Raw genomic sequence first — 23,922 nt, forward strand, 5'->3', positions numbered from 1 at the left:
TACACAGAGAGCAATGTACTTTGTAAAACAAGTAGATATTAATTTGCTTAACCTTTTTTTTTATTAAGTTCTGTTGTGGGACAGACATTCCCTACTTATACAGTGACTGCTCTAAATACTGAAATATTTTGCTACAATTTTTATAGAAACTTATCCCTTAAAAGTATGTCAAACCTTTTTTACATTGTTTACAATAACATCAAATTAGATATAAAACTTGATTTTTAAAAATAATTATATAAAGAAATTTGAAATATATATATAAACATGGGCAATTACATCCAAAAGTAGCGCAACTTTAAAAATCAACAACAAGAAATTAATCACAAATTTTAGAATTTATAAAGGTTTTTAGTGGAAAAGAGAATGGAGGATGCTTGTCTTATGATCGTCATGCACACATGTGTATGTCTAGGAATTAGGAAAGAATTATATCAACGGGTGGGGATAGGGAAGGGTAAGGGGGGTGTGCACAATAACTACGAATTGGCCTACTAACGGACTGAAAAACCTTAGTTATTGAGTAACTACGTAACTAAGAAACACACATTTTTGTACACTTTAGTGGGTAGACTTTGATCTTCGTCTAGGCGTCTCCTGATTTCCAACAACATTTCTAAAAAAAAAGAAAATTAAAAAAAATATTAAGAAGGACAATTATGAAAAAATAATCACACTTATCCAATTATGTGATGCTTTCCATCAAAGTGCCTAGCAAGCATATAACACTTCCATCTTATTATTGAAATATTTGTAAATAATAGATATTATTTTTTTCCACCCGACCTTAATTTCAATTTATTTAAAATTAAAGGAGGGGTTTTCAGTGCTCACTAAGTACTTTAAGGGAAACTGCCAATTATGTAAGCAACATAGGGAATACAAAATACATGCAATTTTTATCAAATCCAAAAGTATAGTTAAAAATCTATCTAATTAAAAACTAACAACAAGATTAGAATAAGATGATTATAAAAAAACAAGCATTGTACATATAAGATAAAACTATCCTAAAAAAATGCTCAGATAGCTAAAGCTTATATGGCGTTTACCAAATTTAAAATTCAATTAAAGGCACATTCATGCATGCTCAAAAATGAATTTGAAATGTCCCAAAAAATTTGCCTTTTTTCTTACGTTTTTTTTGTTTTTGTTTTGAGATTTTTGCATAAATCTAAGCCTTCAGATGCATGTCAATTTTTTCCTAAATATATATTTGGTTAGAAATGATAAATAGCAAAGCTAGCAAGACAGACAAAGCCTTAATTATTGATTAAAGAAGCCCAAAGTTAAGATTAAATACTGGCAAATCATAAACTGGTTCAAATCTCGCCTTAAAACCATGTTTTATTCCAAAGACATTAGAAAAATATTAAAAGTTAGAGTAGGGGGGAATTCCTTGGCCCAAAACAGGAGTAACTCATTATATTGCAGAGTTAGAACCTCCAGACAAAAGTCTGCAATAAAGAAATGGCCCCTTGTAGAAAGATCCGCCGCGTTATCAATGGTTCAGTTTCACAAATTGCTTGTTTATAAAGTTTTCCAGAAAAGCACAACCTAATCAGACCACCAATTTTTAGATCCTCTTTAAAACTTTAAAACCCTTACTACAATTTCTAATAAAATTTACAAAAAGGCTAAATATTACATGAATTAACGGAGGTACAAAGCAATTTCAATTCAGCTTTTTGTAACATTAAGTTTTATTAATTTTATATTAAATTCATTAATATGAAAATGATTAAAATTTAAAATGAATTAAAAATTTAGTTTTAATGATATAATACTGAAATGTAATATCAATCAACAATTGTCAACACAACAATAAAAAAGGGTTATAGAATAAAAGGATTGATAAATTATTTATGAATAAGGCAAGAATAGTTAATTATCGCATCGCATCGTATTAGATACAGCTTTTTGCGGATATTAAAATACAAAATTTTACGATTAAAACTAGTTTTGTTAGCCCAGAGGGGCCGAAGTCCCGGGCTAATTTAACTGATTTTAATTTTACGATTTTGTTTTTTATACTCGTGGAAAATTGTCTGTAATACGATGCTATACATGATTTTTTTCAGTAATATATATTTTATCAACGGGTATTAGTAATACGTTTTTTTCTCAAAAAATTCGTTTGCGATAAAAGGAAAACCGCTTTATTACTATTTGCTTTTGTTTAGATTCATTTACATTTCTATTAAGCCTCATATTTTGTCGGATAAATTAAAAGAGTTCTTTCTTTGAATTTAACAAGGACACGACAAACATGTCACAAAATGTACAACAAAGGCAAAAAGGTACTATTCAATTATAGCAAACTGCCTTAAAGCAGATTTTCTGTGATCATAAAGAATTGAATGTAATTCGGAATTATAGTTATTTAAACAGCTTTTTTAAAAAATTAAGTTTAATTCAAAATACAATTAAAATGTTAAAAGAAATAAAAATACAACAAGAACAAATAATTTTTTAGCAGCTATGCAAGAAAGGAATAATAGTCATTAAGGGATTTTAAGGAACAAGAAAATGGACAATAAATTTATAATTATGATAAACATATAAACTTTTCTATGGATTTAAAATATTTATAAGAAATATTCGATATTGCTAGTTTGTACGCCCCAATGAAATAAAGCCAACGAATAAGAAGACGTGTTTGTAAAACTTTAGGGAGCAGTATTGTCAAAATCAAATATTCCTCTTCTTTTTGGTAATCACTAAAAGTTTATTGGGAAAAAAAGGACTGACAAATGCAAAAAGGTTATGGAGTATCTGCGCAACTAAAACAAAAGGAAAAAGTCAATTCCAGAGATGCTACGAATTATAAAAAGTTTTACTTGACAGTTGACAAGTAAATGCAATATGTTTTCTTTTCATAATAAGGATTTCTAAAGACTATTTTTTATTAAAATATAAGTTGAACTATTTCATTGGCAAAGTTTATCCCAGTGATTTAAAGGGTTTAACTATGACTATTTAAAAATAGATGTACATCCCGAATGATAATACAAAAAATTACCCCTTTTTTAGGGGTTGTAACCGTTGGACACGTAACTTTACGAACCAACGACTCAAAATTTGATAAAAGTCCACACAGTTGTTAAGCCAACAAAGCGGAAACGTTACTATAACTTTGGAGACTAGTGTAATAAGCAGCTCAATGTCCACTCACTCCCTGGTTTAGCCCCTCATCTCCTACACACTTTATTGATGTCACACCCGATTTGATAAACTTTGTTTTAGATCCTTATTTACTTTAAAAATTATATTATTAACATTAAATAAAAATGCTCACAATGAAACTTTCATAACCTTAGACATAATTTCTATCCTTTTATTAATTGTAAAATAATATCTTTAATCTTTTACAAGTTTTTTTTGGCAAAAATAAGAAGAAGAATCAAAACATGGATGACAATTTTAATAAAATCGAAGCTCAATAAATCAAGTATTAAATGCATAGGATGATTGTATAACATATCAAAATATAAAACTAATAACTTGAAAATAGATAAAGAATTTTTTAATAACGACAATAATTTTCCTAAATTGTAGAATATCATTACAGGAAACTTTATACCAGGTTTGAAATCGACCAGGGGATAAGAGTACCTCTAACTTTGCTTTAAAGCTATCCTTTGAGAGAATATAGATGGACATGACAACAATCTAGAAAAGCCCTGCTTTTATAGAGCGCACCCAAAATAATTTTAACATATGTATACACTAGCGGCTGCGCCCCTAGCATCTAGGGTCTCTCTCTATATATATTCTTAGTAATATGGATAGCCTAGAACCATCTCGGACTTATTTATAATAATAAAATAGCCTTTAACAATATCAGGACTTGCATGATGATTGTCTGTAAAGGAGAACCATATAGGTTCAGCGGTTAGTGAGATCTTTTGCAACAGACAAAAAAAGCTTACTACTTTATATAATAGGAGAATATAAGAATCAAGGACAAATATTACCATTTGCAGCTTTAAACAAAATGTAAGTATGCATTAGATCTTTTCATGAAAATACCCTTTTTCGAATTTCAATCTTCTGCTAACCTAAAAAGTTACTTTAGGGGCCTAGAAATATATGTACAAAATTTCAGCTCTCTATCTCTACTGGCGACCTAGCGCCAGGCATGTAAAATATCAACAGATAACGGTAGCACGGCGGTTTTAACAATATCTCAGTAATGTGCAGGTTTTCAGCTCTTCTGCATATTTCAATTTAAACACATAAGGCCAAAGATATTATATCCAAAAAATCTTTTGTCAAAGTCTACTCTAGACCTAGCGCCAGTCAGTTTTCTAAAATCATGCATTTTATACCTGTGAAAAATGAAATCGCCAGCGCTAGGTGTAGAGTAGACTTTGACAAAAGATTTTTGGGATATCATATCTTAGGCCTTATGTGTTTAAGTTGAAATATGAAATTTTTTTTGTCCCTTTTTTCACTGTATATAGTTACAACTTATTAAGATATTATTCTCAGTTAAAAAAAAATTGGCGATTCCAGCATCAAAACCGGCAAAAACAGGCAGTTAAACTTCTGAACCTCTACTTAACCCCCTGACAGACCCCCCCTCTATCTCGGCTCCTGTTACAGATAGAGACGTAAAACTTTTTTCTGGTTGTTCATGTGTATTTTTAGAGAATTGCTTTTTCTAGTCATAGCGGTCAGACCGCTCCTTATCCGCTTTTTAGCGGCCAGTCGCTAAATATTAAAACAGCTGTAGAGCAGCCAATTTTAAAGCTAAGAAAACCAAATTTTATGACAAACTATTATTTTTTATAATAAAAAAATACCTATTCTGACCATCGCTGAAAAACGACAAATAATGGAAACCGCCAATTTTGGCGGTAAAACGGTGGTTGGTGGCGCTAAATAATATTTTTATCTGTTTATAGTCGCAACTTATTAAGATATTATTCTCAGTTTAAAAAAATTGGCGCTTCCAGCACCCAAACCGGCAAAAACAGGCAGTTAAACTTCTGTATCCCTACATAACCCCATAACAGACCCCCCTCTATCTTGGCTTCTGTTACAGATAGAGACGTAAAACTTTTTTCTGTTGGTTCATGTGTATTTTTAGAGAAAATTACTTTTTCTAGTCATAGCGGTCAGACTGCTCCTTATCCACTTTTTAGCAGCCAGCCGCTAAATATTAAAAAAGCTGTAGAGCGACCAATTTTAAAGCTAGGAAAACCAAATTTTATGAAGAGCATTTATTTTTTATAACAATAAAAATGCTTTTTCTGACCATCGCCAAAAAACGACAATTTCGGCGGTAAAACGGCTAATTTTATCTGTTTATGATCACAATAAAGACTACATACAAAAATTGGCTGGTCTAGAGCTGTTTTAGAATTCCGCTACTGGCAGCTTAAAAACGGCAAAACTACAGGTAGGAAATAAAAAATCAGTTAAAAATCGGTCAAGGAGTGGCCAAACGGTAATAGCCTTACTATTCACGGAAGTTTATTATTACTCAAGAATTAATATATATTTATCAAAAAATTTAATTGATTTGAAGCTTACATGGACTGCCACCACTGGCTGCGGTCAGCTGGAAACAACAGCTGATTTAATAAAAAAAAAATTTAATATGTCACGTAGGCATGTAAGATAAGCTGAATTTTACAATTTTAAGTCTATGAGTAAAAAAATAAATACACTGGAGCCATTCAAAGTTATTTGAAGACTAGGAGGATTATATCCTGCTGGATCATACCTGAACACCTAATTTTCATCTTATTTTTTACTAAGGTTGATTAAATATTACAAAAGTAATTACAAGAGAGTTGTCCTTACTTCTGATCTTAGAGCTTTGTCTTTATGGATGTTGTCATCCTATTTTTTGTCTGTATTTAATCACTTATTAATGTTGTCATCATTGTCATATTATTTGATAAAAATGTCAATGCTTTACAAATAAAATTTATAGAGAAGATCATCTTGATGTTTTCAATAATTAGATTTGTATATTTTGATTTTGTTGTTAACCCTTTGTAGACAAATTGATAATATTTCTAAATGTTATTTTTTTTTAATTGTAGTCTTTTATTGTGATCATAAACAGATAAAAATATTAATTGGCGCCGCCAACCGCCATTTTACCGCCGAAATTGGCGGTTTCCTTAATTTGTTGTTTTTTGGCGATGGTCAGAAAAAGCATTTTTTTGTTATGAAAAATAATTGCTCGTCATAAAATTTGGTTTTCCTAGCTTTAAAATTGGCCGCTCTACAGCTTTTTTAATATTTAGCGGCTGGCTGCTAAAAAGCGGATAAGGAGCAGTCTGACTGCTATGACTAGAAAAAGTAATTTTCTCTATAAATACACATGAACCAACAGAAAAAAGTTTTACGTCTCTATCTGTAACAGGAGCCAAGATAGAGGGGGCACATATCATTTTGAAAAAGTATATACTTTCCGGAAGCCAATCTTTATGAGGAAGGTATTTTTAGAAAGGGGAAAATGTGTAGAAAACACCCATGTAAATTAGAAAATCCGCAGAAATCATTTTTAAAAGTTATTGGCAAACATTTGCAATGTTAATTTGCAAAATTAATTTTATGCCCTAAATGACATATTCTGAAATAAATCTTTTATGAAAGTTTATTTTCTTTGAGTTTAGGACATGCTTAAGACGTAAAAAATATTTTCAGTGTTACTTTTTTCGCCCTACATGTGAAAAAAGGCATTTCTCACATTTTATTATAGAAAATTGCATATAAACAAAATAATTATTTTTTTCTACAGTCAACACAAAAATTGGCATAAAATCTTTCATTTTAAATGTAAAAGTCAGATAAAGAATCCTTTTTAGAGCAAATATAGTGCAAAAAGTAACAAAGACGTCTTAGCAAAGTATGAATATCTAATGAAATATATACTTTTAAATTTTGATATACATATCAGATAAAAATATATAAAAAAAAGAGATCAAAAACTATAAAACAAGGTATATATTTTTTTCACTCTGTTACTGAATAAAGAGCACTTTAAGGTTTGATTTTAACCAATGCAGCACTTAAACACTCATTTTTCAAGGTAAATAAACAAAATAAATGCAATTATACAATTAAGTCAGTTTAATAATACAGTAAGCCTTTTTGTAGCAATTTTTTTTTGTTGAAATTATTCTTTATTTCTATAATAAATTGTATTAAAATCTAATGATTTGAAAATTCGTAATTAAGAACTTCATTTTTACACTGTTTTGACATATAAATTACAAAGAAAAAGATTAAATCCTTTAAGTTTGAATAATACTTTATATATTTACATAATAAAAACATTAAAATTGTTAAAGATTAAAAAAAAAGATAAAATTAAGTAATTTTTAAAATCATTTTGTGTCGTCTTCATAAACTATTTCCCCTTTTATATTTTAGTCTGGTAGAATTCATAATTATAAATAACCTTTATTGAGCATATATATGTTTTATTGAAATTAATTATAAGAATGTAAAACATTTTTTGATTGATTTAATATTAACAATTCACCTAACATTTTGTTATTTTACTTTTTTTTGAAACCCTTTTATTCTTATTAATAATTCTATTTAACACAAAAAGCTCATAGGGAGTTGATAACCTTTATTTCTTGCTTTGTATTCTAATCAGGTATTTTATTTGACTAAATTTTTTTAAACTATACAGCATGCATGTTTGTGTCAATAATGAAGACATTACGGGTTTTTATGTACAAAAAGTTGTTTTAAAGCAAGAAAAAAAATATAATCTTTCTAGTGACTAATATACAATTTCGTATTTTTATATATGTCTGTATTTTGGTTTCTAAAAAAAGTACTATACCAACAAACATGCATGCCTGAAAATTAGTTTCAATATTCGTATTAAACAGGAAAAAGAAACTAAGTCGTCGTTATAATTATTGTTTGTTATTTTTGGTGTAAGGTTTTTTTTAATGAAGCTTTTTTGGATCTCATGAATTCGATTTCTGCGGATTTTCTGGTTGCCAGAAATGAAATCTATGCATCTTTTTTAGCTAGATGACATTTGTCTGGTTAAGATTGGATAAAAAATTCTTTGGTTGGTTAAATTTAATAAGTGTGGGGGGTCTGTTATGGGGTTAAGTAGGGATACAGAAGTTTAACTGCCTGTTTTTGCCGGTTTGGGTGCTGGAAGCACCAATTTTTTTAAACTGAGAATAATATCTTAATAAGTTGTAACTATAAACAGATAAAAATATTATTTAGCGCTGCCAACCGCTGTTTTACCGCCAAAATTGGCGGTTTCCGTTAATTGTCGTGTTTTGGCGATGGTCAAATAAGGTATTTTTTTATTATAAAAAAAGATAGTTTGTCATAAAATTTGGGTTTCTTAGCTTTAAAATTGGCCGTTAAAAAATAATAGTTTGTCGTAAAATTAGGTTTTCTTAGCTTTAAAATTGGCCGTTTTACCCCCAAAATTGGCGGTTTCCGTTATTTGTCGTTTTTCGGCGATGGTCAAAAAATAATAGTTTGTCATAAAATTTGGTTTTCTTAGCTTTAAAATTAACCGCTCTACAGCTGTTTTAATATTTAGCGGCTGGATGCTAAAAAGCGGATAAGGAGCGGTCTGACCGCTATGACTAGAAAAAGTAATTCTCTAAAAATACACATGAACAACCAGAAAAAAGTTTTACGTCTCTATCTGTAACAGGAGCCGAGATAGAGGGGGGGTCTGTCAGGGGGTTAAGTAGGGGTTCAGAAGTTTAACTGCCTGTTTTTGCCGGTTTTGGTGCTGGAAGCGCCAATTTTTTTTAACTGAAAATAATATCCTAATAAGTTGTAACTATATACAGTGAAAAAAGGGACAAAAAAAGATATTTTTTAGGCCTTTTCAAAAGGCAGTTATGAAATCCCGTTATTTCAAAAAAAAATTAAAATGCTTAGAGAATGGCTTGGAAGGTGAATTTAGGTGTTCTGCATATTTCAACTTAAACACATAAGGCCTAAGATATGATATCCCAAAAATCTTTTGTCAAAGTCTACTCTACACCTAGCGCTGGCGATTTCATTTTTCACAGGTATAAAATGCATGATGTTAGAAAACTGACTGGCGCTAGGTCTAGAGTAGACTTTGGCAAAAGATTTTTTGGATAAAATATCTTTGGCCTTATGTGTTTAAATTGAAATATGCAGAAGAGCTGAAAACCTGCACATTACTGAGATATTGTTAAAACCGCCGTGCTACCGTTATCTGTTGATATTTTACATGCCTGGCGCTAGGTCGCCAGTAGAGATAGAGAGCTGAAATTTTGTACATATATTTCTAGGCCTCTAAAGTAACTTTTTAGGTTAGCAGAAGATTGAAATTCGAAAAAGGGTATTTTCATGAAAAGATCTAGTATGCATACTAGGACAAATGACGAAAATTCTATTAAAGTCATAAAAAAGACTTACCCCATCGTGTTCCTGAAATAGAAAAAGAAAGATTATTAAATACTTTTAAAGTCGTCTCTATCTTTGCAATCATATTATAGAAATGTAGAAAATTTTAATTTGTGGAGAAAGTTAAAAAGCTAATTTTTACACCAGCTTTTTGCGCGAATCAAATGAAAGTACATACTTATGCTTAAAAGTTAGATAGATAAACCTGTAACTATAGTTTTGAAACAGCTTATACCAACAACGAAATTAATTTGAAAAGAATTACGAAACCTCTACGTGATTCTCAGCTGCAGTTGGGGGTCACCTTGATAATTTTTTTTTATCTGCCCCAACAAATATTTTATCAGTTTTTTTCGCTTGTTGGATATACTCTATTCTTCGATTTGAAAGCATTTTTTAGTAAAAATATAGCTATTGGGGTGTAAAAACACAAAAAGGCTAAATATTCTATTAAAAAAATCTGGACTAAGCTTTATAGAAAATGCGTTGAGTGATAAAACTTTCTTTGCTTACCAAAGGCTCGCTCGATGATGGCTTAAATCCAATAACAAGTCTAAAATATATGATTTTTTAAATTTTATTTTTATTGAAGATTCCTGTGGCTCACAAGCATAAACTTGTTAGTCAGCGTAATGGATGACGTCATTATTTTGTGTATTTTAAATCTTTCATAAGAAATTAAATTCAAAATATAGAATTAATTCTGCTTAAAATTTCAACTTACAATATTGCATATCGTAATAGATATTTCAAAAATTAACATGACATAACATAAAGAAGAACAAGAAGGATAAAATCCATTAATAGCTAAAATATTGATAGTATTATGTTGTTGGCGTTGCAACCAGTAGACTAGTTTTATTTGTAATGTATGATAATATAAAAATTGTAATTTTCACAAATTGAAATCTAATATTTACTTGTATGTGATAGTAGCAGCACATCCACCTAAAAATAACAAAAATTTATTTACTTAGATTAGTTTTCATGAAAACTTATGCATTTTTATATCAAATACTGTCCTTTCATGAACAGACATTAAATTTTCTCATACCTAAAGCTTCGAAAAAAATAAAATATGAAGAAGAAAAAAACATAGAAAATTTGGCAATAGTCCATTTCGTAACATCGCCCCATAAGGGGCGATTCGTCGTATTTTTAAAATGGCTTTTTATAGGTTATTTTAGGTTACGTTAGGTTATATTGGGTTAGGTGATTGCCCCACAGGGTCAGGTAATTGGCCCCGCAGGGTTAGAGCCCCCAGCAATGGCTAGAATTAGGAGAAAAGCTACTGTGAAAAATACGAAGAATCGCCCCATAAGGAGCGATGTTACGAGAGGGACTATACCCGAAAATGTTTTATTTTCTATATAAACCAATTAAGTTTTTCGTTTATATTTCAGAAACAGTTTGTAGCCATCGGAAATGAATCCACCTAGGTAAAAGAACCTTACCAAAGAAAGGAACAACCAATGGGATGATCCAAAACAGGCCCTGGTTGTCTGTACTTCCCTCCCATAGGATACCAATTATTCTAGAATATAATTTGTATAGAGCAGATGCGCTACAAATATTCTGAAAAAGCAGATCAAACGAAGATTTAAATATAATTTTCTAAAATATTTTGACATGCTAACAGAAAGTATCATTTGCGCCATTAAATCATTAAATCATTTGCTCTTAATATCTAAATGCTACCAAAGGCTGATTTTACATCAATTTGTATAGAAATTAAACTCAATAAAGATGTAGGGACATAATAATTTGTTAAGCATAGACGTCCAAGGAGGGGGGTAATGAGGCGATTACCCCCCCCATTTAAAATTTACCCCTACCCTGGGGGTGCCGTAGGCACCTCTAACCATTTAGGAGGGGGTATTTACCCTCCCCAAACAATTTTAGGGGGGGGGGGTAAATACCCCCCCCCAAAAAAAAATAAAATTTATATATATATTTAATAAAATTTAAAATACCCCCCAAAAATTTTACCCCGGGGGTAAATTTTGGGGGGGGGGTAAACTAAATTTACCCCTGCCAACAGATTTCAGGGGGGGTAATTACCCCCCCCCCAAGCAAATTTTACCCCCGGGGTAAAAATTTTGGGGGGGGGTAAAAAAAATTTGCGGAGCGCTTCGCGCGCCATTTTACCCCCCCCCCCCCCCCCAAAAAAAAAAAAACCGAATTAACCCCCCCCTAAAAAATTCTTACCCCCCCCCCCCCAAAATAAAAAGCTTGGACGCCCCTGTTGTGAAGACTTCTTTTTGACATACCTTAGAAGTTGTTAGGTACCTCATGGATGGAGGTGACTTTGGGCTGTTTATTGCACTGGTCCCCAAAGTTTTATAATAATGTTTTCTTGATTCTTTAATTTGATAATTTTAGGGACTTTTAAAAGATTTTAATTGGTTTGTTCATTAATTTGAGGGTCCAAACGTGTAACCACTACTTGTAATCTATAGAATGGGTATTGTGATCATTATTGAGGATGTATATCAATATATCGGCCACTGTCTTATCCCTTTAAATCCCTGCAGGGATACACTCGTATTTATAATGTTGCTGCACTTTTAAGAATACCTGGGAATTGCATCAACAGCTGGGTTGATACCGGCACCAGCGTTCATTCCAAATCCAAGACCTTAACGAAGAAATATAGAAAGTATGGATGTAGGAACAAACCGACCAGAAATTGTGCATATTTAGGTATGAATTTCATGTGAATAAAGATACTTTTTCTGCTAGAAATTTGTGAACCAAATCTATACGTCCTACAGACACCTACAGACAACTAATACATTACATTCACGACCTATGTCTGGAAGTTCTAACTGTGCATGTTGTACATTTGTTTAAGCCAAGACATTCCCCAAACTATAGCAAATAACGTTGAATATAGAATATAACGTTGAATAACATGACAGAAACTATTTTTAACCTCTATTATATACTTTTGCATACTTAATATGTTGCCTTCTTTTTCATTAAAGGTTTTGTGACTGTTAAAAGATATCAATCTAAAAAACCTACCAATGCCGAGAACACTCAAACCAACGAGGAGACCTCCAGGCTGGTGACCTGCAAACAATGAAAGATTGTATTTAATCACCTCAGATATTTAGAAATGGGATGTGGAGAGGTATGTCTGTCTATGTCGATCAATATCTTAAGGTAAATTTCTAAGGGACTACCACCCCACACACATTTTCATAATTTTAGTCGTACAGGTACCCCAAAATATTTCTGAATCTCACTACACCTTACCCCAGATTGCATTGGTGAACACAGGGTTATACAAGGGAAAGAAAGTTCGAATCCGTTTTTTATCTGCAGGATTTAAACTGGTTTTCAGCCCTACTGAAAAATCATGTATAGCATCGTATTACAGATAATTTTCCACGAATAATCAAATTATTACCATTTTTGTCGGGTTTTCGGCCACTTGGGCCTAACCAAACTGGTTTTAATCTTATGACTTTTGATTTTAATATCCGCGGAAAGCTGTCTATGATACGATGAAATAAATAACTTTTCTTACCTTGGTCGACAACAGCAGTAATACAAATGAGAAGCATAAACTGTAAGGAACAGTCAATTTGTGAGCTTTTAAAAATCTTTTTTTTATTTTTAAATAGTAGGATGAAAGTAATTTTTTTTTGAGGTTTCTAAAAATCCAATGAGATATGACCCCGAAATAATAGAGGGGAGGGGGCGGGTATATTTTATTAGGTATGTAACTTTCATGGGATGGAGAAGGTAATCTCCCCAGAAATATTTAAAAACCTTATCGTAATCAAAAAGAAGCTTCACTGTATATAATTGGGGTCCAGTCATAACCGAGATATTTCAGTACAGTCAGACAGAAAGAATTAAACACATACATACAGACATCCTGCCTCTTTATAAAATAGGATAAACTATATGATTTATGAAAATTATTGTTTATTTTTGCTGATAAAGATAATTAATTTTAAGCTCAAAAGTGTCTTCCCGTCGCCAAAAACTGATCTGAAAAACAAAAAATTTAGTGGATAATGATTCTCATGAAACATATAATTATTTTTGTGTTTTTTTTATGGAAAGCAATATATTATGAAATATATAGAAAAATAGATATAATTATGTACTTTAATGATTTGTTTTAGAGTTGGCTTGGATCTAAATCCATAAAATATCCAACAAAATCTACCCACTCTTCTCTCGAAACACACAAGTAGATTTCTTTATATCTTTAGGATTGTGTAAATGTAAGGTTTAGGAAATTAAATCAAAAACAAAATTGGCTCTCAAATTTGCTTCCTTCATTAAAAAAAAAACGACCAAAAATTTACTTATTGATTGTCAATGTACAATATTCTAATGACTATTTTAAACTTACCTAGACATAGATGACCAAAAGAATCTGAGAGTCCTGGCAAACTACCCATCACTTGGGAAGGGTGGATTCCTTGCTAAACAAATAATAATGTATTAATAAGTTATTACCAAGTGATAAGACAATGGCCGACAAATTGACCTACATTCCCAATGATGATACACAAAATAATCACTTCTGTAGATTAGGATTAGGGGTTGAAACGTTTGGACGTTGAACTTAATGAACTAATCAATCAAAATTCAACAAAATTCCTCAGAAAGGGAAGCTACTCTATAAGAAGTATTTTTGTTATTATGTTACTTTTTCTGTTTTTATCTGTCTGTTTGTCTGTTTTCCAGTCTTTCTATTTATCCCCCTTTTTCTCTTTCTCTCATTCTCTATCTGTCAATCGTTCTCTAATTTCTGGCGCTGCAAATCTGTCTTTCTCTTCCTCTCTCTCTCTCTATGACCTTCTTGCAAGCGACCCCTATAATAGCAATAAAGGTAAACTAGATTAAAAGATGAAAACACACTTCAACACCAAAAAAAGAGAAAGACTGACAAACAACATAAGATTTGAGAGTAGATGCGCTAAAAATAAGATTTATGCTCACCGCGGCAAATGAATCGCTATAGTTGAGTAGAATTAAAAGTGCTCCGATTCCAGCTCCAAGAAACTAAAAAAATATCTATATGAAGTTGTGAAATGTCTCTTTTTGTGTTCCGTACGATCTCAGAAACTGCTGGATCGATCAGCAATATAAATCTTAAATAATATAATCAAAGTTAATATTTGCAATTTTAAGAAATATTAAATACGTTCTGAACTATATTAAAATGTTTAATTTTATTTAATACTTTTTCCAGTACTAGTGGCTTCGCCCCTAGCCTCTAGGGGCTTTGCCCCAAGAGGTATAATTACATCTTCTATTACTTACCCAGCAGAACGGATCACAAATTTTCGCACCTACCCAGCAGGAAAACATTTTGCGATTAAATTCGCAAAATTCGTAAAATTCGTAAATTTCGTAAAATTCGTAAAATTCATAAAATTCATAAAATTCGTAAAATTAAAAAAAAAAAAAAAAATGGGGGGGGATTTTTTTTGTTTTGGGGGGGTTGGGGGTGTCCCACCCCCCAAGAAAATAGCTTAAAACCACCGCAGGACCAATAGGTATATACCCTGAAGAGTAGAGCCCAATCGGTTCAGTGGTTACTGAGATCTTAAGCTTCAGACAGACAGACGGACAGACGGACAGACGGACAGACATCGTTCTACTTTGTATTATAGATGGCTTGAAATCCGATTAATATTCACTGAATTAGAACCGGTTTTCAGACATCATGTATAGAAATGAATAACAGACAATTTTCCACAATTATTGAAATAAAAATCATAAAATTAATACCAGTTTTAGTGTTTGGGCCTTCAGCCTCTCGGGGCTTTTAAAAATGGCTTTAATCGTATAATTTTCTTTATAATATCTGCGGAAAGCTGTCTATAATACGATGCGATTAATAACTATCTTTTTTCTATTTGTACCTGACTGATCAAATATCCAGGAACCTCTTTCCATGAAATCTTTCCAACAACAAGCATGGCAATTGTTACTAAAACAAGGACAATTATGTTAACATGTTCATTTATTTATTTCTGTAAATGGAAATTTTGTAGGATGAAAAAAGAAAACTTTTATTTTAAACATAAAGAAACATTTTATCTTGGTATGCGAGAATTTCTAGCAATATACTTTTTAGAAGATACAGGGAAAAGAGAAAAAAATTCAATATTAATTTTTAAAAATATTTTCGAGGTAAAATAACCAAAATCTTTTAACAACTTTGATGTATTAAAAGTTTAGGATTAGCAAAAATTTTATTTTGATTTATAACTTTAATATTTTGATTTAAGTATATATATATGGATAATGAGCTATTCTAAAATTGTTTTATTCTACTTGTCATACCGTATATAGTTTCAGAAAAATAATAAGTAGAAACACTCTTTGTATAGCAAATCTCACGGAAAAGGGATTAAAAGAAAATGTTTAAAGCAATATTACAAAAGGTTTAAGGTAAAAAAGAATCATAAAGGGGAAGCTCTGAAACGGTAGGACAAGCTAACATTTTACATTAACACATGTAGAGTGTCATAAATGAATAAACAAAATATAAATATATAAGCATAAACAAAATTGTTAGTAATTTTTTTGAAAAAACTGCTTAAATACGGAATACTGTTTAAGGACATACTTACATTTTAGGACTTGATTATAAAGATACTTTACTTATAACATTGAACCTTGTTGTTATAGAAATCATCATTCCAAAAAGCAGATGAATAGGATAATTAAAAATTGTTGTATTATGGTAACGATATAGATAGAGAATCGTACCTAACTACTACATAAATCACTTTGTCAAGTTTGAAATAGATAGGACAATTCTAAAATGCCTATAATAACGATAAGAGCTGTATTTTACTGACTTTCGGACAGACCAACTCTAATTATAGAAAAGTTTTGCTATTAAAATTAGTAAACAGGATTTCAAACAAACGAATGAAAATATCTTACCTGCAGGGTTAATATGTCCACCACTTGTACCACCTTAAAATCAAATAAACAAAATTATTTCTTTAAACGTATGCCTTTTAAAATGAAAAGAAACAAAATACTTCATTAAGTGTACAAACATAAAAAAAACTCATAGAACGATTATAAATTATTTTCTGATTTTTAAAGCAAAATAGATCGAAGATTTTGAAAAATGGCCACGATACGCCATATTACATGTATCCGGTCACACATACATCCTACTAATACAATAAATAAATAAAATTAATCTGGAGAAGTATGCCAAAAAAAGCATGTGGAGAGATGCATTTAAAACACCCTAGTACTTTTGATTATATACTTCAAATTACATAAAAGAAGGATCTGAAATTATTTTTAATTCTAAATATCCGTAGAAAATCAGCTAATAGAAAAAAGTTGGACAGCTAGAAAAGCTTTTCATAGACCATTGTTTTTGAAAATATCTTAAAATCTATCTAGCTGTAAATCTATCTATCTATAAACCTGAAACTAAAATACCTATAATGACGCTCATACCACCAGACAAAGATCCAGTAAGGTTCTTCAGCATCTATCTATCTATCTATCTATCTACTTATCTATCTATCTATCTACCTGTAACTAGAATACCCACCATGACGCCCATACCACCAGACAAAGATCCTGGTAGGTACTTCAGCATCTATCTATCTATCTACTCATCTATCTATCTATATGTCTATGTACCTGTAACTAGAATGCCCATCATGACGCCCATACCACCAGACAAAGATCCAGGTAGATTCTTCAGCACTCCAGGAGCATCTGAGTCACTGAAAATAACAGGGAACTTTAGGGATAAGAAATGAACCATAAATTGATGAACATTTTCAATTATGATTAAGAAAAGTTTCCTCTCTGTAGAAATAAATTATTGGTTGAAAGATCTGAACGCTGCAATATTTGATAGAAGCACCTAAAGTTGTTAGGCCAAAGAATTAGAGAAGGTGGCTATAATACTTTTGGAAAATAATGCTATTTAAAATTGTAAGACCATCAGATTCTAATTTATAGTAGTAAGATGTCTGTTAATCCGTCTAAAGCTTAAGATCTCGAAGCCACTAAGTAAAATAAATCAATAGGATAAAAATCTAGAGAAGGGGTAAATATTGAACTGTATCTATTACAGAAGGGTTAATTTTGTGTATTATAATTGGGGATGTACATCAATTTATCATCTATTGTCCTATCCCTTTTTTAAAATTTTTAAATATCCATAATGAAAGAAGCACATACCTCAATAAAGAAACAAACGAATAAAGTGATTGAAAGGTAATATGGTCAACATAAAGAATAATCTTAACATATTTACTTAGCAGTCTATCTTAAATGGCATCCAAAAATATATAATTATGCAATATAAAATAAAATTACTAAAAGACTGACGAACACAATAAGTAACAAGCTTAATGATCTTAATTAAGAGGAATATATACAAAATTCAGCTGTCAATGCAAACATCTTTATAAGCAGTCGTAAGGTTTGACAGATTAACGAAAGAACATAGATATCAACGATCAAACGAACAAAGTGAGAAGTAGAGTAGCTTTGTCAAGCTTCTAAAAATGTACACATCCAATAATATGCGTATTAGTGTATTAAGTAACAGTATACAAATCACAAAAATCTAATTTTGTATAAAACAAGGGCGATTATGTCTTAAACTTGAACGAATACAAGAATGTACACTTCGCCCCTAGCATTATTGGTATTTGTATTTGAATGAAAGCGAGGGTGAAGAAATAAAGCTTAAAACCATCTCAAGGGTATGCAAAGAAGATATTCTATGAGGGTATGATAATCATGAACCCTTCTAGGCTTCCCTGAGTTTGAGATATCATTCGATTCAGTGAGATTTTAAAACAAGCAAAAAACCTTATTTAATACCTATATTTGCGACAACTTTTATTCTATAAATTCTTCCAATTTTTAACATCAACAAAAACCCCGCCCCTCTCGGAGAGAATCGTACCCGGTACTCACGGATAAGGAAACCAACATTCTATAATTAAGCTATGAAAGAATCCAATTATCAGAGGTGAAAAAAGACATAGTAAACAAAAACTTATTTCTTATTGTACACTTTAAAATTTCATGGATTTTCATGTCTGTCATTTTGGCTCAGGGGTAGAGGTGAGGTTCCAGTTGGAAGGTTGTGTGTTCGAATCTACCCAACCTCAAAATATAATTTTCAATGTCTGAGATAACAAGTAATATTTGGTAAAAGTAATAATATTTTTAAAAACTACATTATAACAACATTCACTTAAAACATAAAAAAGCTTTTTTATAATTTGCTTAGAGAGTAGATATCATGACAATTGATAAAATAGTAAAACTTTAACATGGGAGGATTTGAACCTGCAATCTTCCTATCCATACCCCAGCGTGATAACCCCTACACTAAAGAAGATAAGATATTATGTAAGAAAATTTAGGTATAGAATAGAATACTCTCTCTCCCGTACTCTGCACATAATTTTTCAGTATGGCTGAGAACCGGTTATAATCCAACGAACATAAATCGGTTTCGAAGCACTACTGTTATATGTTATTTTTAAAGGAAGAACAACTTGATGTCTATTATCCCATAATAAAATAATAATTTTTCCTGCACGGTCTAGATCCTGCAACCATTGTAATACAACACTTTGACGCTAACCACAAGACTAAAAAAGAAAAGAATTTTTCCAAAAAACGTTGACTATCCAGTTATGCATTGTATTATAAACAGCTTTTCACGGAGATAAATATGTACAATTACAAGATCAAAGCCAGTTAAATTAGTCACGAAATGCCAAAGGCAAGGGCTCAAAAATTGGTTTTAATTTATTCTTAGGAGGGTGGTGGAACCCTCACTCAAAATAGTTACAAACCTTCCCAGGAACTATGATAAGCTAACCTGTAAAGGAGAACTATATTGTTTCAGTAGTTAGTGAGATTCTTTGGTACAAATAAACAAACAGAGAGCCAAACAAACATCCTGCTACTTTATTATATGGATGATAGCTACAATCTTTTAAGTTACTTGCCGGGATTTGAACTGGAATTCTTAGATAAGTTACGTAAAAATTTGCCCCAAGACTACAGCGGCACAATTAATTTAATGTGATTTTTATATAAATATAGCGAAAAAAGACAACATAATCATTTTCATAACATTTCTCTCTCTAATCAAAAAAATATTAGCTGACACGGAGTTAAAACCTTCCAACTAGCACGATAACCTCTAAAAGAAGAATAGGTATAAAACAGTAAAATTTAAGTCAATGAGCTATGAAAACAACCGAACATTCTTGGTGAAAAAGACAAAGTAGACAACATTTTCAACACTTATTGTTTAAATTCACCATTTTATAGTAATCTACTCTGTAGCTCAGTGGATAAGTTCAAATTATAGTTTTAATCAAAACCACCTCATTGAACAAAAATATTATTTTTTAACATTGATAACATCGTAAGTAAAAAAAAATAAAACCAATTTTAAAAAGTCACTTAAAATCTTGGAAAAAGCAATTAAAAAAAGAGAAAGAGAGAGAGAAAGAGAGAGAGAGAGAGAGAGAGAGAGAGAAAGAGAAAGAGAGAGAGAGAGAGAGAGAGAGAGAGAAAATTTCAGAAAATAAAAAAATAAATATTTTTGTTCTTTGACCGCGGAGATTTGAACACGCGACCTACAGATAAAGTAAAATCTAAAAGAAAAATTTTACTGTTACTCTACCACAGAGCTACGTCGGTGCTTAAATGTAAGGAGAAAATAGACATATTTAATCCCAAGAAACACAAATTTTTTGAAGATTTCCACGGATATAAAAATGTACAGAAGTAAGATTAAAAATGATATTTTTTGCACCGATGTCAACAAAAACTGAATAGAATAGGATCCCAAATAATTTATCAGTATGACTGATATCCGCTTCTTATCCACCAGAAGCAATACTAGAAAAAGAAGAACTCAATTAAATTAATATTAATTAGCATAGTAGACAATATTTTATTTATATAGTCATTGTTTACAATTAGACCAATTTTCAAATTAAAATTTAATGGTGCCAAAAGCCCTGTGGTTAAACACCGGTGACGTAAGATCTAGAGTTCCGGTTCAAACCCCCAATCTTTCATCAAATTTTTGGGGGAGTTGTGATTTTATTGGGTGGGGTGGAGGGGGGGGGGGGGGAAAGGCCAATTAACCTCCATTTTTAATTTAAGTTTTTAATTTTGGGGTGGAATGTAATTTTTTTCTAACGTGATTTTTTTGGCAGTGTGCTAATACCCTCCCCCAAAATAGTTATAAACCTTCCCAGGGCCCATAAGAAACTATCCTGTATAAGAGCACCATATCGGTTTAGTGGTTAGCAAGATTCTTTTGGTACCAACAGATAGACAAACAAATGGACATCATATTTTACTTACTGATGTAAGAATAGGACAGATTTTTTACTAAAACAATTTAGTTCTAATAGTTCTTTGGTACAGTGACTGCAGAGAACCATCTATCATCCAGGTTCTAATCCCCGAAGTGTTTTTTGGGGGTAGGGTGATTTTAGTTATTTTTTGGTGGGAAAAGAGAGGGGAGGTCAAGCAACCACCAGTTATAATTTTAGTTTTTTTTTAAAAAATTCAAAAATTTGGATTTAAAAGAAGATTTAAATCAGTTCAGTTGTTATCGAATTCTTAATCTACAATCAAAATAACCCTTCATACTACTACAAGGTTTTAAAAATATTCGTTTTCAATACTTGGAGGAATAGAACCGAAAACCTTTCTAACATGAGACTGCCGCTCTAAGCCCTAGACAGTAGGTATAAAGATATGTTAGACAAAAATTTAGGTGATAATAATGAAAATAAAGTAAGTTTTGCTAGAGCAAATCTATTTAACAGAGAAATAGGAATTTCTACAATGCCCCCTCTCTCTCCCTCTCTTTCTCTCTCTCTCTCTCTCTCTCTCTCTCTCTCTCTCTCATGCTGTGTTAAAAACGGAGGTTTGGTGGGCATAATTTTTGCATAATGGAAATAATAAACAAGGATATTATTACAATGAATTTTTGTGTGTAAAATCTTATATATTGTAAAACCAAAAGAAAGTAAATAAAACATTGAATAAATCTAGCCAATCGCGTGATAATTTTAGAACGTGGCCTCTAATAGTTATATAAGCAGACGCCTTAGCCCTCAAAATCACTCAGCCAATGCAATAGAAGAAGGAATCTTTTAGAATACTGAAATTGTTATAGATTTGTGTTTTGAAAAGAAAAGTTTTATCAGGGAGGGATGAGACATTATAATATAAACTTAAAATCCCACTAATTAATTTTGAATGCTTCGTACACTAAAAAAAATATAGAAATCTTCCTTGAAGGGTAAATAAAAACAGGGGGGTTGCGTGATTTTACATTTAACATTTTGGGAGTTGCGTGATTATCGCAACACAACATTTTGAGTTTTATAACATGTTTCCTTTTTCTAAAAAAAAAATAAAAAAATATAGTAGGATCCCATACCTAATATTTTTTAAAAAGAGAGGCAAAATTATAAATATGTTTTTAAATAAAATAATGAAACTAATAAAGAGACGGAAGAAAAGGGATGATAGAGAGGGACATTAAATCTTTTAAAAATATGAATATTTGTAGTTTGATTTTTTTCTTACTTTCTTAGTCAGAGATAAGACAATGGAAGAAAAAGTTTAATATTCAGGGATAATACAATGACAGAAAAGATTAAAAAGGCAGTGATAAGACATTGGAAGAAAAGAGTTAATAGTCAGGTATACGACAATGAAAGTAAAGGGTTAATAGTCAGGGATAAATAGCTATTAGTTGGGGATAAGACAATAAAAGAATTGAATTTTTTAGGTGGTGCCTGCACCACGATTTTTCTTGAAAAATTTCAAGAGTAAGATCACCAGAACATTTGAAAATTGCATTAATTGATGATTATGTAAATAACATTGTATTCAAGGATGTATTAATTTGAATTAATATTTGTAATATATAACAATTGAAATACAAAATAATATTTTGATCCTACAAATAATATATCAGAAGATAGTAAAGAAACGCGCAGCCAATAGCGCGCTCATAGCGCGCTCTTGGCTAGTCCTATCATATAAAGTAATAAGATTTTTTTGTCTGTAGCGAATGATCTCGCTAACCGCTCAGCATATTAGGGTCTCTTTTACAGTGAAGCTATTTGTAGGTACAGGGAAGGTTTTTAACTATTTTTTGGGAGGGTAACTCCACTCCCCAAAGAGAAATCGCCCCTAGAAAAATTACCCTCTCGAAAAACAATTCTTTCCTTCTTCTTTTTGAAATTTAAAATAAGGGGCTGTTGTTAACTCCCACCTCCCCTCTTTTATCTCAAATACCCCTAGAGTCCCCTAGGGGCTTAGCTACTTGATATAAGAAGACTACTTTGAATTATAGATGTATTAAAAAATTAGTCCAATGGAGGTTTTTTTTTACAAAAACAAATTATAGAATAGCTTCTCTCAAAGGGATCAGGCGGAAAGATCAATTTAGTGTAAATAACAATAAAATTTTATGTTAACAATGTTCAATTTACTTTTATGTACTCATATATTGATGCATATGTTAATATAGCAGTCAACTGTTTGTCCGTCTTACTGCAAATGTTTATGCAATTCTTGTTCAATGCTTTTAGGATTTAGACCACAAGAATATTAAAAAGAATAACAGTTGGTGCTTTCCATCACTATTCTCAGCGAGCACAGAAGAATACCATCCCTTATTTTAAAATAAATTAAGAATAAGGAGGAGGAAGGTTTTTATGCCTAACCCCTGCGAGGCCTTTACCTGTGGTGCCCTAACCCTGAACTAAGGAGGGGGTGGAATTTTTTTATTTGCTCAACTTTACACTTTTATAGAAATGAATGTGATTGTGCATATTATTAAAGTAATAGTGTGTAGATTAAAAATGCTCATATTTACATTTATTCAAATTATTGAATATGACACAATGATTTTACAATTTTTACACCATATAAATCTTAATAAAAATTGTGTAGTATTTACTAAGAATGTATCAAAAAGAATTTAAATATTGAACTCAAAATTAATATTTTTGTGAAATATTTATTAATAAATTTACATTTGACAAACCTATTTCTTAATATTATATAATATTTGTGAGCCGCTTCTCTTTATATATTGTTTGTTCTTACGTCAGACTTGAACACTTCTAGTTTGAACCAACCAATCCAATTACCCAAACGTGATAATGAAATTTTGATACCAGCACAATTCACAGTCTTACTATCTAACTTAAACCTCTTATGTACATAAGAACCATGGCTGTAAAAATAGAAACTGTATGCTAAAATCTCTTGATGAATTGTTGACTTTTAAATCCAAAAGTTTTAAATATATTAATGGATAAAAGCAACCTATTACATAAGGCAAGCTGTTGCGCTCCTTTCATTTAGTGGCTCTGTAATTAAGGAGGTGACAATATCTTAAACCATATAAGAATAAAATAGACTGAAAACATCCCTTGCCTTATAAAGTGGAGAACTCTAACAGATCAATTGTTA

General features: G+C 31.1%; 1 protein-coding gene across 2 annotated transcripts in view; it reads right to left on the bottom strand.

The window, feature by feature from the left end:
- Positions 1–389: 389 nt before the first annotated feature.
- LOC145334314 (aquaporin-3-like) overlaps positions 390–23,922 on the bottom strand; it is a 29,899-nt gene continuing 6,366 nt past the window's right edge. Inside the window, exons 3-17 of one of the 2 annotated variants that reach the window (XM_080179723.1) lie at positions 17,059–17,144; positions 16,333–16,365; positions 15,300–15,367; positions 14,371–14,433; positions 13,778–13,850; positions 13,391–13,407; positions 12,938–12,977; positions 12,430–12,477; positions 11,980–12,040; positions 10,857–10,936; positions 10,323–10,350; positions 9,916–9,955; positions 9,415–9,426; positions 1,138–1,204; positions 390–616 (exon numbers count right to left, since the gene is read on the bottom strand). In XM_080179723.1, coding sequence (XP_080035849.1) covers positions 1,175–1,204; positions 9,415–9,426; positions 9,916–9,955; positions 10,323–10,350; positions 10,857–10,936; positions 11,980–12,040; positions 12,430–12,477; positions 12,938–12,977; positions 13,391–13,407; positions 13,778–13,850; positions 14,371–14,433; positions 15,300–15,367; positions 16,333–16,365; positions 17,059–17,144 — 679 coding nt within the window. In that variant the 3' untranslated portion in view covers positions 390–616; positions 1,138–1,174. The remainder of the gene's footprint in view (positions 617–1,137; positions 1,205–9,414; positions 9,427–9,915; positions 9,956–10,322; positions 10,351–10,856; positions 10,937–11,979; positions 12,041–12,429; positions 12,478–12,937; positions 12,978–13,390; positions 13,408–13,777; positions 13,851–14,370; positions 14,434–15,299; positions 15,368–16,332; positions 16,366–17,058; positions 17,145–23,922) is intronic. The other variant, XM_080179724.1, reaches the window with a different exon arrangement.

Source organism: Acartia tonsa, chromosome 12, assembly GCF_053477335.1.
Source record: "Acartia tonsa isolate MP-2025a chromosome 12, ASM5347733v1, whole genome shotgun sequence".
Taxonomy (NCBI): Eukaryota; Metazoa; Arthropoda; class Copepoda; order Calanoida; family Acartiidae; genus Acartia; species Acartia tonsa.